The sequence below is a fragment of the Sarcophilus harrisii genome, chromosome 2 (assembly GCF_902635505.1).
Source record: "Sarcophilus harrisii chromosome 2, mSarHar1.11, whole genome shotgun sequence".
NCBI classification, from domain to species: domain Eukaryota; kingdom Metazoa; phylum Chordata; class Mammalia; order Dasyuromorphia; family Dasyuridae; genus Sarcophilus; species Sarcophilus harrisii.
This window is the reverse complement of record NC_045427.1, coordinates 456135799-456148305: the sequence shown is the minus strand read 5'-3', so window position 1 is coordinate 456148305 and position 12507 is coordinate 456135799. Positions and strand designations below refer to the sequence as shown.

Below are 12507 nucleotides of genomic sequence, written 5' to 3'. Positions count from 1 at the left end.
TATATGTTATAATAATTGCATATTTGTAACCATTTTAGAAGATATTAATTCTAAAATTTTAATATACTTTGAGATATATTTTTAAGAGTTTGACACTTTAGAATCATTCTATTCTATAAGTATTAAATTAGACAGTTTCATCCATTTGATTTCATCAAAATGCCACCAATAAAAAAAAAAACCAGAAGAAATACAAATATTTGGAAATTGCAGTTAACCTTTTTTTTCTATTACTAGATAGTACAACTTTGTCTAGACTGTGAAAAAACTTCAACATTACTTCGGATGCTTGATTTCAGTCCAAGTCATGCTCAGAAGACCTTGATATTCACAAGTAATGTGGCTGAAGCAGAAATAGTTTGTAAGGTAAGAATTACTAGTAAAAGAGAAATGTGATATGGTCTCAAAAGATAGTTGCCTATGCTTCCATCTAAAAATGAGTCTAATCCTGAGAATTTAGACCAGGTAAACAGGCTTCAAGAATGATGAGTTAAAGAAAGGGTCAAAATCAGATATTGATTCTCATATATCTTCTAAGTTGTGACAGAGAATAAATAATAATAAAATAACACAATTTATATTTATTACATATTTGGTTCTAGAACTGAGAATCTGGTTTTACAAAAAATTCTTTTCTCTCTCAAGAAATTTTCTGCTGCCATGATCCAAAGGAATAGAATATTTCTTCCCAAAGATTTTTGACTTCAGGTCTATAGTTTTTCTTTTTTCCCCATCCTGTTATATCCCTTTCCCATCAAATCTTTTTTGAGTACAGGTACAATATACAATTAGCTATTTAAAATACAAAATTACTTTCCACCAATTAAGGCAATATTAAAATAATAAATTACAAATTAGCTAAGAAGTCTTACTGATTTTCTAAGCTCATCCCAGTCCCCTCGCAGTTACTTTTTCATTCCATATGATCTGATAAATTCCTCTACTCCCAATCTCTGGATCATTCTTTTCTCTCTTTGCTAATATATTGTTACCCCTAATACAAACCAGGAGCTTTCCCCCACCCCCACCCTCAAGTCCAACAACATACTTAATTTTTGTCTTCTAGACTAAAGATTTTTTTCCCCCATAACAGGATTCCTTAACAGGCTTATTGGTGGTAAGGCAATTCAGACTGTATAATATAAACCATAAACCACAGGTATAAATGTTGTGATCTTATATAAGTACAGTGGTCTTGAACTATTAACACAATTGTATTAGATACAATAATTTCAATTCCTGTCACTATAGGAAATAATGTGACTTAAATTTCTAACATACTTACTCTATATAAAGTCACTGAACTATATGACTGCTGGACCATGTCACAGCCGTGTGACAAGACATTTCAGCAGGTCAGTATCCTAGTCCCAATCATCCCTAAGGATGACCTTAGCTTTCATTGTAATTTTGCAGAACATAATTGGAAGATCTAAGAAAAAACTGCACAGACTGATTCTTTGGAAGCCAGTTACCGAAGACAGTTCATTTATTTTCTCATTACCTTTTTTTTTTTTTTTGTCTTGTTGTACAGTTTTTTCATGTGTGACTCTTGTCATCCTATTTTACAGATGAGGCTAACAGGGTTAAGTGACTTGATCAGGGTCACACAACTAATAAACATCTGAGGCCAAATTTGAGCTTGTGGAAAATGAGTCTTCTTGACTTCAGACTTCATTCTCTTTATCTACTGCTTCACCTAACTGTCCTTACTTTGTGGCTGTGTAAACTAAAAACTTAATTACCTAGCAGTTATACTGATGACTCTTTGATATGTTTTAGAGACTCTTTGGTATCAAAAGATTTATATAAAACATGGAAAAGAAGTATAAAAAGTACAACAGTTTAGGGTTATTTTATGTAGTTTATGTAGGGGCAAATTTTTGCTATCTGGAAGAGTATTTACCATGTTATATTTATCACAGTAGACTTATTATTGATCATAATGAAGATTAAATTATCAAGAAAAATTAAAGTAATATGTGTTATTCTGAACTTGAAAAAGAAACTATAAAGATGTCCATTTCCCCCAAAAAAGATTTTCTATAATGTTAAAGGTTTTATAGACTGTGTCCCTTGTAAATTTAGTTGGTTAAATAATTCTTAAGAAATTCTAGATAAATGAGACTATCTCATTAATTCTTGTTGATTGTACTGAAATGATTAATAGGTATAGTTTATACTTTCTTGAATTTTTGTATTTATACTTATTGAAATTATATACTTTACTAATTTTTTTTTATTTCTTCAGGTAGTAGAAAGCAGTTCAATATTTTGCTTGAAAATGCACACCGAAATTGCAGCTAATTTTAAAAATGTATTAGAGCAGTGGAAAAAGAAGTTAAGTCTTGGCTCTCAAATTGTATTGGGTAAGTTTTGTTTTTATTTGTAAAGAAGGTATAATAGAACCATGTCTTGATGCTTTTATGAAGAAATTTTTATCACCGCTTCAAAATATGTGATGTTCTCAACATAGCATTTCCAATCCCTCTGCTTTGTCTGCTTGCATTTTTGATTTCTTTCTCAGGTTAATTTTATCTTATTTCTAAGTCTGATTTTTCTTGTGCAGCAAAATAACTGTATGGATATGTATACATATATTGTATTTAACATATACTTTAACATATTTAACATGTATTGGTCTACCTGCCATCTGGAGGAGGGAGTGGGGAGAAGGAAGGGAAAAGTTGGAACAGAAGGTTTTGCAAGGATCAATGCTGAAAAATTACCCATGCATGTAACTTGTAAATAAAAAGCTATAATAATAAAAAAAAGGTGATGTTCTTGATTATGTTTCTAAAATGAAGGTTTATTTTTTATAAAACTTAAGACTTGGAGCTGCAAACTTAATATGGTCAACAAATAGACCTGTCCTGAAACAAATGAGAAGTTTGAGAAGCCTTCAAATGTTGTGATCAAAAAGTTATATTCTATAGACCAGGGGTTCTTAAACTGGGCTCAGTGGATACCTTTCCTTTAAAGTAGTCTGTGGATGGACTTGAGGGGGTCTATGACCTCAGCTCCTTTTTAGAACTACTTTCTAGCTACTACCTAAAAATACAGTCATGTCTTCCCCATCTTCAGAAAAACCTCAGTTGATCTGTCCAGCCTGGCAAGCTACAATCCTACATTTCTTAGCCCATTTGTTACCCGACTCCCAGGAAGGCTGTCTGCCATATGTGCCTTGCTTCCTTCCCTCTTATTCTCCTCTTTGCAGTCTGGCTTCTCCTGTTCTCCTCCAAATCCAATGGCTTTTTCCTAGTCGTCCTCCTTAACTCGCACTCATTTCTATTCTAAAGTTTAATGACATTGGTGGCTCTCTCCTGGACTTCTCCCTCCCTTCTAACTGCTCCCCTCTGTCTCTCTTGCTGGATCTTCGTCTAGGTCTCCACTGTTAACCATGGATGTCTCCAGGACTGCCGTGGACATTCTCCTTCCTCTGGCCTGTTGCACCAGGTGATCTCTGTGGCTGCAGGGTCTCTTTCAGACCCCTTTGTCTAGCACTAACTTCTCTGTGGCATCTCTAGCTGCCTAACAGACACCCTCCCCTTCCTCCTCCTCCTTTCTCCTCCCCCTCCTCCCTTTCCTCTTCTTCCTCTCCCTACGTTCTCCCTAGATAACTTCCCTGTTACTGTTGAAGGCACGACACCCCAGTTACCCAGACTCTCCACCCATGGGCTGTCCTCGACTTCCTCATTCCCATATCCAGTCTGTTTCCTGACATCTCCTTTTCTCTCTTCTGACTCTGTCGTCATCACTTCATACCTAAACTCTGGAATAGTTAGTTAATTGGTTTCCCATAAGTCTTTACCCACTCCATTCCATAGTTAATTCAGCTGTTAGATTGACCTTCCTAAATCCTAAGTCTGACCATGTCAGCTCCCATTTATTTAGGCTCTAGATCACTTTCAGAATCAAATAATAAGTCCTCTGTTTGAATTTTTAAAGCCTTTCATAGCCTGGCCCACACTTTACCCTGCCCACAGACTCTGATTTTTCACTGTTCTTACATACAACACTCCATCTCCTAATGGAATGTTTTCATTGGATGGTCCCCTTACCTTGAATTCCAATCCTTCTTTGCTCCTTTGACTCTTAGTTTCCCTAGCTTCCTTCAAGTCTCAGCTAAAGTCCGATCTTTGGAGATAAATCTTTACCAATCAATGTATCCTAATCTCAATGCCTTCTACTTCCAATTCATCTTAATCTATATATCTATTTTTTTCTATACAATTATTTGAATATTGACTCTCCTACTAGATCACAGTCCCTGTTCTCAAGGAGCTTACAATATTTTTGCCTTTCCTTATATCTCCCGAGCTTTCACAGTACCTGGCACACACTAGGTGCTTATTTAATTCTAGTTAATTAATTTGATTACATTTTTTATTTTTTTGTATTTAAAAACTATTATGAAAAATGTCTAAAGTAAAATGTCTTTACTAGATTAATAAGATGTCTAGGACACAAAAAAGGTTAAGAAACCTCCCTTTAAATAAAATTGTAGATTTAGCCATCATTTTAGGGGTTTAGTTTTAAAGATAAGAAAAACTCCTGTAACATTGCATCCATCAGTAATAATTATTCATTATCTCCTATATGCTAGACACTGTACTAGGTCTAGGAGTTTACATGCTTTCAGAGTAAGTAACTAGAAAATATGATTGAAAATACAGGGGACAGCTAGATGATGCAGTGGATAAAGTGCCGGCCCTGAAGTCAGGAGGAGTTGGGTTCAAATCTGAGACACTTAACACTTCCTAACTGTGTGAAAGAAAAGAAAGAACAAGAAAATACAAAATTAAACTTTTGATTAAATTAAATTTCAAAGTTTTTGAAGCCAAAATTAGAAGGGAAGTAGAAAGCTGGGAAAAAATTTTTTGCAGCCAGTGTTTCTCATAAAGGCCTCAATTATAAAAAATTTTTAAAAAAGAGAAAATTGACTCAAATTTAAAAGAATACAAACCATTCCTCTATTGATAAATGGTGAAAGGATATAAATAGACAATTTTCATGTGAAGAAATTGAAACCATTTCTAGTCATACGAAAAGGTCCTCTAAATTACTTTTGATTGGAAAAAGGCAAATTAAAACAGCTCTGCTATACCATTTCTCTTACCTCAGAATGACTAAGATGATAGGAAAAGATAGTGATAAATGTTTCAGGGGATATGGGAAAACTGGGACACTAATACATTTTTGGTGGAGTTATGAAACAATTCAACTGTTCTGGAAATCAATTTGAAACTATGTCCAAAGGCCTGTCAAACTGCATACCTTTGATCCAACAGTGTTTCTACTAGGTGTGTATCCCAAAGAAATCAAAACAGAGGGAAAAGGACCCACTTGTGCAAAAATGTTTATAGCAGATCTTTTTGTAGTGGCAAGGAACTGGAAATTGAGTGGATGTTCTTAGGAATGGCTGAATAAGTTATGATATATGCATGCAATGGAATATTTTTGATGTATGTAAGTAAAGATGATCAGGCTGATTTCAGAAAAACCTGAAAAGAGAGATAAAGTGATGCTAAGTGATATGAATAGGACCAAGAGAACATTGTACATAGCCACAAGAATATGTGATGATCAGCTATGATGATTTTTGGCTCTTTTCAAAAATGAGGTGATTCAAGGCAATTCAGTAGGCTTGTTTTGGAATGTGCCATCCACATCCAGAGAGAGAACCATGGAGACAAAATTATAGTATATAATATTTCACCCTTTTTTTTTTTTGTTAGTCATTGTTTGTTTTGTTTGGTTTTTTTATCTGATTTTTCTTGTGCAGCATGAGGAAAATAGAAATTTATTTAGAAAAATTGCACATATTTAGTCTATATTGGATTGCTTTCTGTCTTGGCTAGGGGAGAGGAAGAAAAATTTGGAACACAATGTTTTGCAAGGGTGAATGTTGGAAATAAGATAGTATTTAAAAAAAAAAGAAAATACAAAACCAGTAGAAATGATATAAAATATGATTGGCCTGGCTTTACACTGGGTAGAAAGGACATTTTGAGATTCAGGGAAATTTGCAAATTGGTAGAAAAGAATCAGGAAAACTTGGATAAGAGAGATTTCTTGGTATATAAAAATCTATGTAAAGAATTTTTTTAAAGAATGGGAAAATGTAAACTATTTTAAAATGCAGTATTTCTATCATTTTTATAACTCTTTGTGTTTTCTTTTCTTTTCAGTTTTAACTGATGACTGCATACCTCCTCTGGCAATAACCGATGCAACTTGTGTGATTCATTTTAGTTTTCCTGGTTCTCCAAAAATTTTTGGAGGGCGTTTATATTGCATGTCTGATAATTTCCAAAGTTTAATTGAACAGGTTTGAATCACTTTTAATGTAACCTTTGGATATTATTATTTACCTTAAAAAATGATACATTTAAAAATAGTAGGGTACCATAATTGAGACTAATCCAAATTAAACTTAACTTTAGCTTTTTGATCTTGTCTTTTTTAATTTTAAGGGTGCTTCTTCAGAACAAGGAAATAAAAGGGCAAAATCTGTCTTGTTACTGACAGAAAGAAGTGCATGCTGTGCAGTTGGTGTATTACGTTATTTGGAACGAACAGATGCTAAAATTCCTCCAGAGTTATGTGATTTCACTGCAGGCGTTTTAGAAGCTAAGGAAGATAAAAAACTCAGAAGACCTCTTTGTCATTGTCTTAAGGTTTCTGGTTTTTGCAAGTAAGATGAATCACATTTTAGTAAAGACCAATTTTCCTAATTATTCTCTGTATATCAGATAATTACATTCAGAAATGAGATATATAGTTTTTAATGTGTAATTGTAAAGTTAGAGAAAGGATCATTTTTAATTTAGATAATAATTTTGTGGCACATTTCAAGATTTACAACTCATAGATCATCATGGATAGAGCACCAGCCCCAGAGTCAGGACTACCTAAATTCTAATCTGGCCTCAAACACTTACTGTCTCTGTGCCCCGGGCAAGTCACTTAATCCTGATCACCCCACCCCTCCACTTCCCATCTCCCCCAAAAGATTAATAACCCACAAAGCATATCAGAAATTACATGCCTGGGAGATAAGAGACCATCATTTTTCTTTTTTTGCATTGTGACTGGAAGATTATTTTTCGTTTCTTGTAGGGTCCCTCCCCTTTCACCCCTGATTCTGTTTAAAAAAAAAAAAAACATTCATTCAACTTGGTATTTTAAAATATAAATGACAATCTCGGGGCTTAAGAGTCTTAAAGTCTGAGGAAAATGGGTGGTAGATTAATTTCAGAGATATTTGTCATAGATGACATGAGATACTTGTTTGAGTTCTGAAAATCTTGATTTGTATTTGAACCAACAGTTGGAGATTGACGATGGATAGGTTTCAACTACATTAATGAATTTATTTTGCCTTTTTTTCTGAATACAAATTATATTGTAAGGGTCATTTAAAAGGAGTCTTAACTGGACTAGGATGTAGTTCAATTCACTCATAGCATGAAATCTATAAATTTAAAGGAGATACTAGTAAAGCCCTTAAACTAATACTTAGTAGATATTAACTTATTATACATACACTGTGGATAATTTTAAGATCAAAGTAGCTGGTTAGGTTTTAGTTCCTTCTCATTTCCATAATAATGCTGAACATTTCAAGGATCTTAGATGCATCCTATTTCATTCATCTTTATCGATATTTTTCTGATGTTTCAATAAGTAGAGTTTGTAGAGATAACCGTTACCATTAGCGTCTTTGATTGTTAGTACATTGGGTAGTTTGCTTTCAGTCATTATTTATCTTGATCTGTTCTAAAAGTAAACCTGTGAGTAGATAAGTAACTACTATGATGCAATTTTTAAAGATGGTAATACAAGAGACTCAGAGGTTAAGATGCTTGTCTGGAGAGGAAATGAAGATTTGGTCAGCAAAAAATCGCAGATTCTAGAATGTTCAGAAATGGAACAAAGCAGTTTTATTCCTGAAATTTTCTCATAAATAATTACAAATGTTCCTACTAGGTAACAATCTTCTTTGTAGACTTGTCATTTCTTTGAAGATATCTGATATGATTACCTATTTTAAATGGTTTTGAAACAAATATTTTACTCTCTTGTGATCCCAATTAATTATTCCAAGTGGCATTTATATGCTCATATAATTGCTTTTGTTCTATATTTAAAGAATATAAATCTTTTTTTTCAGAGATAAAAGGATATGTCCAGATCGACATCATATTAACCCAGAAATAGACATGCCAAGAAAATTATCTGACCAAAATCTGTCAACAACTGGATATGTTAAAGTAAGTTTAAGAACTTCATTTAGGCAAGTTTGGTGACATAGTGGATAGAGTACTGGTCCTAAAGTCAGGAGGCTGTAAATTCAAATCCAGTCTCAGACACTTACTAGCTGTGTGACTTTGGGCAAGTCACTTAATCCTCTTTTTGTCAGTTTCCTCATCTGTAAAATGAGCTGGAGAAGGAAATGGCAAACCACTTCAGTGTCTTGGTCAGGAAAACCCCAAATGGTGTAAAGAGTCAGACATGACTGAAACAACTACGCAACAACAATTTTAAAAACTTTATTTGCCAATGATTTTAAAAAATTCTTTTTTTGGATAACTTCCTTTCCTGATATGTTCCTCTTCTTTTTTGATTCTCTAACTTACTAAGGCAACTCTATGTCTCTCTCCCTGTCTTCTCTCCTCAATCCTTCCATGCTTCCTGCTCTTCCCTCTCTCCTTTTCTTCTCCTCTAAGGTTTACCTTGCATCTACTTTGTCTTTTTGTCTGGGAATACACATATTGTATACTCCATTAGAATCTGAGTCCTCCTTGAGAAGAGGAGGTGTTTTTACTTTTCCTTTGTGTCCTTAGGACTTAACACAGTGCCCAGCCCATAGCAAACAATTACTTAATGCTTGTTGATTGCTGACCTGTACTTGAGGGCATCTTGATGGTGACTGCATTTTTTTTTAAGGCAGTTAGGGGTAAGTGATTTTCCCAGAGTCACACAGCAGTAAGTGTCTGAGGCTGGATTTAAATTCACGTCCTCCTGACTGGAGGTGGTGCTTTATCTTGCTGAGTCACCTAACTGCCCTTACTTCATCTTTAGCTAAATGTGTTTGCCAGGTTTTTGGGTGGTGGTGTTTTTTGTTTTTTTTTTTTAAACCATACCTGAGAATACATGAGTATAGAAGAGAAAGCTTCTGTTGAGGAACTTTCTCTAGTAATAATGTCACCAATTACTCCTTTAATGATAAGAGTCCAAAATTTTCCCATGAATTGAATTCAGATTCACTGGACTATAGTTTCAGATTCTGTTTTTCCCATTTTAAAAATGGACACATTCAGATTTGTCTGATTCCCAAGTCACTGTCTCATAGTCTTATATTGTTAGTGATCACAGGTTGGGGCTCAGCCAGCTCTTCTGTCAACTCTTCTAAGCATCAGGATGTAGGTGGCTCACCAAGGTAGTCCGTTCCCTCTTGACCCTTCATTTTGGATTTTAATTTACTGATTTTTTTTCTGTTGTTTTCAGTCCAGAAATGGTTCTTAATGACAGAAGACCACAAGTAAAATATGAATTGATTGAGGCTGACTTAGAGTTCACTTTAGAACCTTAAAGTATGTTAGACTGTGTCCAGATTGTCACACATATGAAGACACTGTGGTTACTTCTGCCTCTCCTCACCTTCCTGTATATTTTTTCAGAGGGTGAAATAGTATTTATAAACACCTTAAGCACACATAAATGTATTTTAGTTAAAAAAAAATGTAGAAGCAAAAAAACAAAACAAAACAAAACCCAAAACCCAGAAGCAATTTAAATGTCCAAGGTTTAGGGGAATAGTTGAGCAAACCACAGTACATCAAACTAGCAAAATGGTTCTGTACCAGGAAAGAGACCAAAGAGAAATGGGAAACATAGGAGAAAGGGATGCAGAATATTGTACAAAAGAGGTAAAGAAAAGCAGGCAAATAAGCAAGTGGTCTGGCTGAAGAAGACTGGACTTTGTGTCTTAATATGTGGTTTTATTTTGTTTGAATTGTTAGTGCTTCAATTTATAATGAATTTTTAAAATAGTTTAAGCAATAAGATGTTTTCCATAAGGTGAGTAAAATTTTGCTTTTTAGATCTGCATTAGGGAAACCTGTAAGTAAAGATAATAGAAAGACCTTTGGAGTCATAAAATAAAGGAATCAGAAATAAATGGGAGCACAGAGGCTATCCAGGGGATGGCCAAGAGTTCCTGTTCTCTGCCCCATCTCAGTTCCATCATTTCTCCCTCAGCACTCAGGTTTCCCTGTCAGTAAGAAGTAGGTACAGTGTAAGAGTTTCTCTCATTATTCTTTCATGATTTCATGAGGTTATCATTACAGCAAGCTTAACTGAAGCTTCTCATCTCTGATAATGTCATGACTTGGCACTAGACTTGTGATCTGTTTCTTGAACTCAACCCAGTTAAGTTTTTTGTCTTACCAATAAAGAGCGTCTGCCACATAGTATGTACCCAACAAACCCTAGTTAATTGGCTTATTAAAGTACTTACATGTTGTGCAAGGCAGTAGGTACCGAGGATACAAAAACAAAAAGATGACCCCCAAGTGGTCTGTTGTCTGTTGCAATGACAGCATCCTTTCATTTTCTGCTTCTATTGCTCTTCACAAAATATTCTCCATTCTACCTTCTGCTCTGATTATATTTTTCTGTGGTTCTTTGTATGCATTACTTACTCCTGTCTCGTTTACCCTGTTCTCTCTGCTTAAAGTGTACTTCTGCATACCCATGTGAAAGAGTCCCATCCCACTCGGTCTCAGTGAAATCTGGGAGGTCAATTTTACCTTCTAATGATGAAACCTTTATTAATATTTCTTGTTATGAATAGGTATCTGAGTCCATAAGATTTTATTTTGGTTTTTTAAAATAATTTTGTCAGAAAATGAAATTGATTGGCAGAAATCTTCCAATGAACTTTTAAAAGAACCTTTTTATTGTCTGTGAATACTAGTTAAGGTTGAATGCACCACTCACACAGTTTGCAGTTAAACGAAGTCTACAAAGACATTGATTTCCGTATATGATTTATACTCACACACATACATCATTTGCTTAGAATTAATCAATTTTTGTAGCAACTAGTGGATAGGGGCAGTGGGTAGAATAGCAGTGCTGAAGGAGGTCCTGAGAGCAAATCCAGCCCCAGGCATTTACCAGCTGTGGGATGCTGTGCAAGTCACTTCACCTTAATTCTCTCATTTACTCCATTTTCCAGTGAAGACTTAATACATTTGTTTTTTTCCTCCGTTAAAGCCGTATTCAGATGCCTCATTGTGGCATGCAGATGTTCCTGAGTTCTTGGAAACTCTTCCAGAAGTTGTAACAGGTCCCACCGAGGCTTCACTTACGGACCTGATAGTGGACTATGTCTGCCCTCCAAAAGCCTCGCTATGACCAGAGATGCTCATCACCAACAGATGAGCCACTGGGGGGGCACCTGTGATTTTAGGAGTGAAATGAATTATGAAATCATTTACTGAAGGCGTCAAGGGATTGTGACTTTAATTGGTAAAGAGAGTGGCCACACTAGAGTAATGTCAGATCTTCTGAAGTCTATGTTATGCTTTCAGATAATACCTTTCTATATTGTGAATGCTACAAACTATTTTGGGCGCATAGTTGATAAACACAAGGATCTGTATGCAGTTCTTAATATGGAAATGAAGGAGCATTTTAAGGAATCCAGTAATAAAATGTCTGTTGAAAAAGTTGAGAAGTTTTCATTGTATGGACTATATGAAAAGGGAGTTTTTCACAGGTAAGATGATTTCAATATAAAATTCAATAGAATATAAAAGTATGTGGTAAATTTGAATTGAGATCTAAACTGTAATGGCTCAGTGTAGAAAAAAATAAAAATAAAAAATTTGAATGTATTATGTCCTAGGCAGTGGGCCAATAAATAGAAGTGTTTGGCTGTCCTTCCTATAATAGGATGCAGTTGCATGTTGAACAAATGAAAAAAACATTGATTAAGTGTGTTAATTATGTATGAGGTTCTGAGAACACAAGTGCAAAAGTGAGACACAGTCCCTAACTTGCTTACATCTTAGGAGGAAGAGACAGCACATAGGGAAGTAGTGCCTCAGAAAAGAAATTTTAGTCAGAGTTGTTGTACAAGTGATATGTGAAGCCATAGTATAATGGATTATTATCTCCTTCCAAAGACAGAGGTAATATTTATTTCGATTCTGAAAGCAAAGCTTGTTGTCAGCAGTGTCCTTGACAAGAGTTAAAAAAGCAAGAGACTTTGCAAAGATTTCTCTGATAGCCATTAACCTTATGAAAACAGCTCTGTGCTCCTTTATAACTGCAACAAACCCTATTTTGCATTTAAAGAATTCAAAGAGTGTATGAAGTATATATGGCATAAGACTACCTTTAAAAATGGGACATTAGACATTGGGGCCATTGGCACGATTTTCTGTAATGACCAAGTGTTGTTGATAGTGGTAGATATATCCAACTCAGCTG

General features: G+C 34.7%; 1 protein-coding gene across 1 annotated transcript in view; it reads left to right on the top strand.

Annotated features, from left to right (window-relative positions):
* The window catches only part of TDRD12 (tudor domain containing 12), a 57117-nt gene that overhangs the window by 34130 nt on the left and 10480 nt on the right, over positions 1–12507 (top strand). The window contains exons 18-23 of the mRNA XM_031954381.1: positions 238–366; positions 2252–2369; positions 6192–6331; positions 6477–6697; positions 8177–8276; positions 11604–11791. Of these exons, the coding sequence (XP_031810241.1) occupies positions 238–366; positions 2252–2369; positions 6192–6331; positions 6477–6697; positions 8177–8276; positions 11604–11791 (896 nt within the window). The remainder of the gene's footprint in view (positions 1–237; positions 367–2251; positions 2370–6191; positions 6332–6476; positions 6698–8176; positions 8277–11603; positions 11792–12507) is intronic.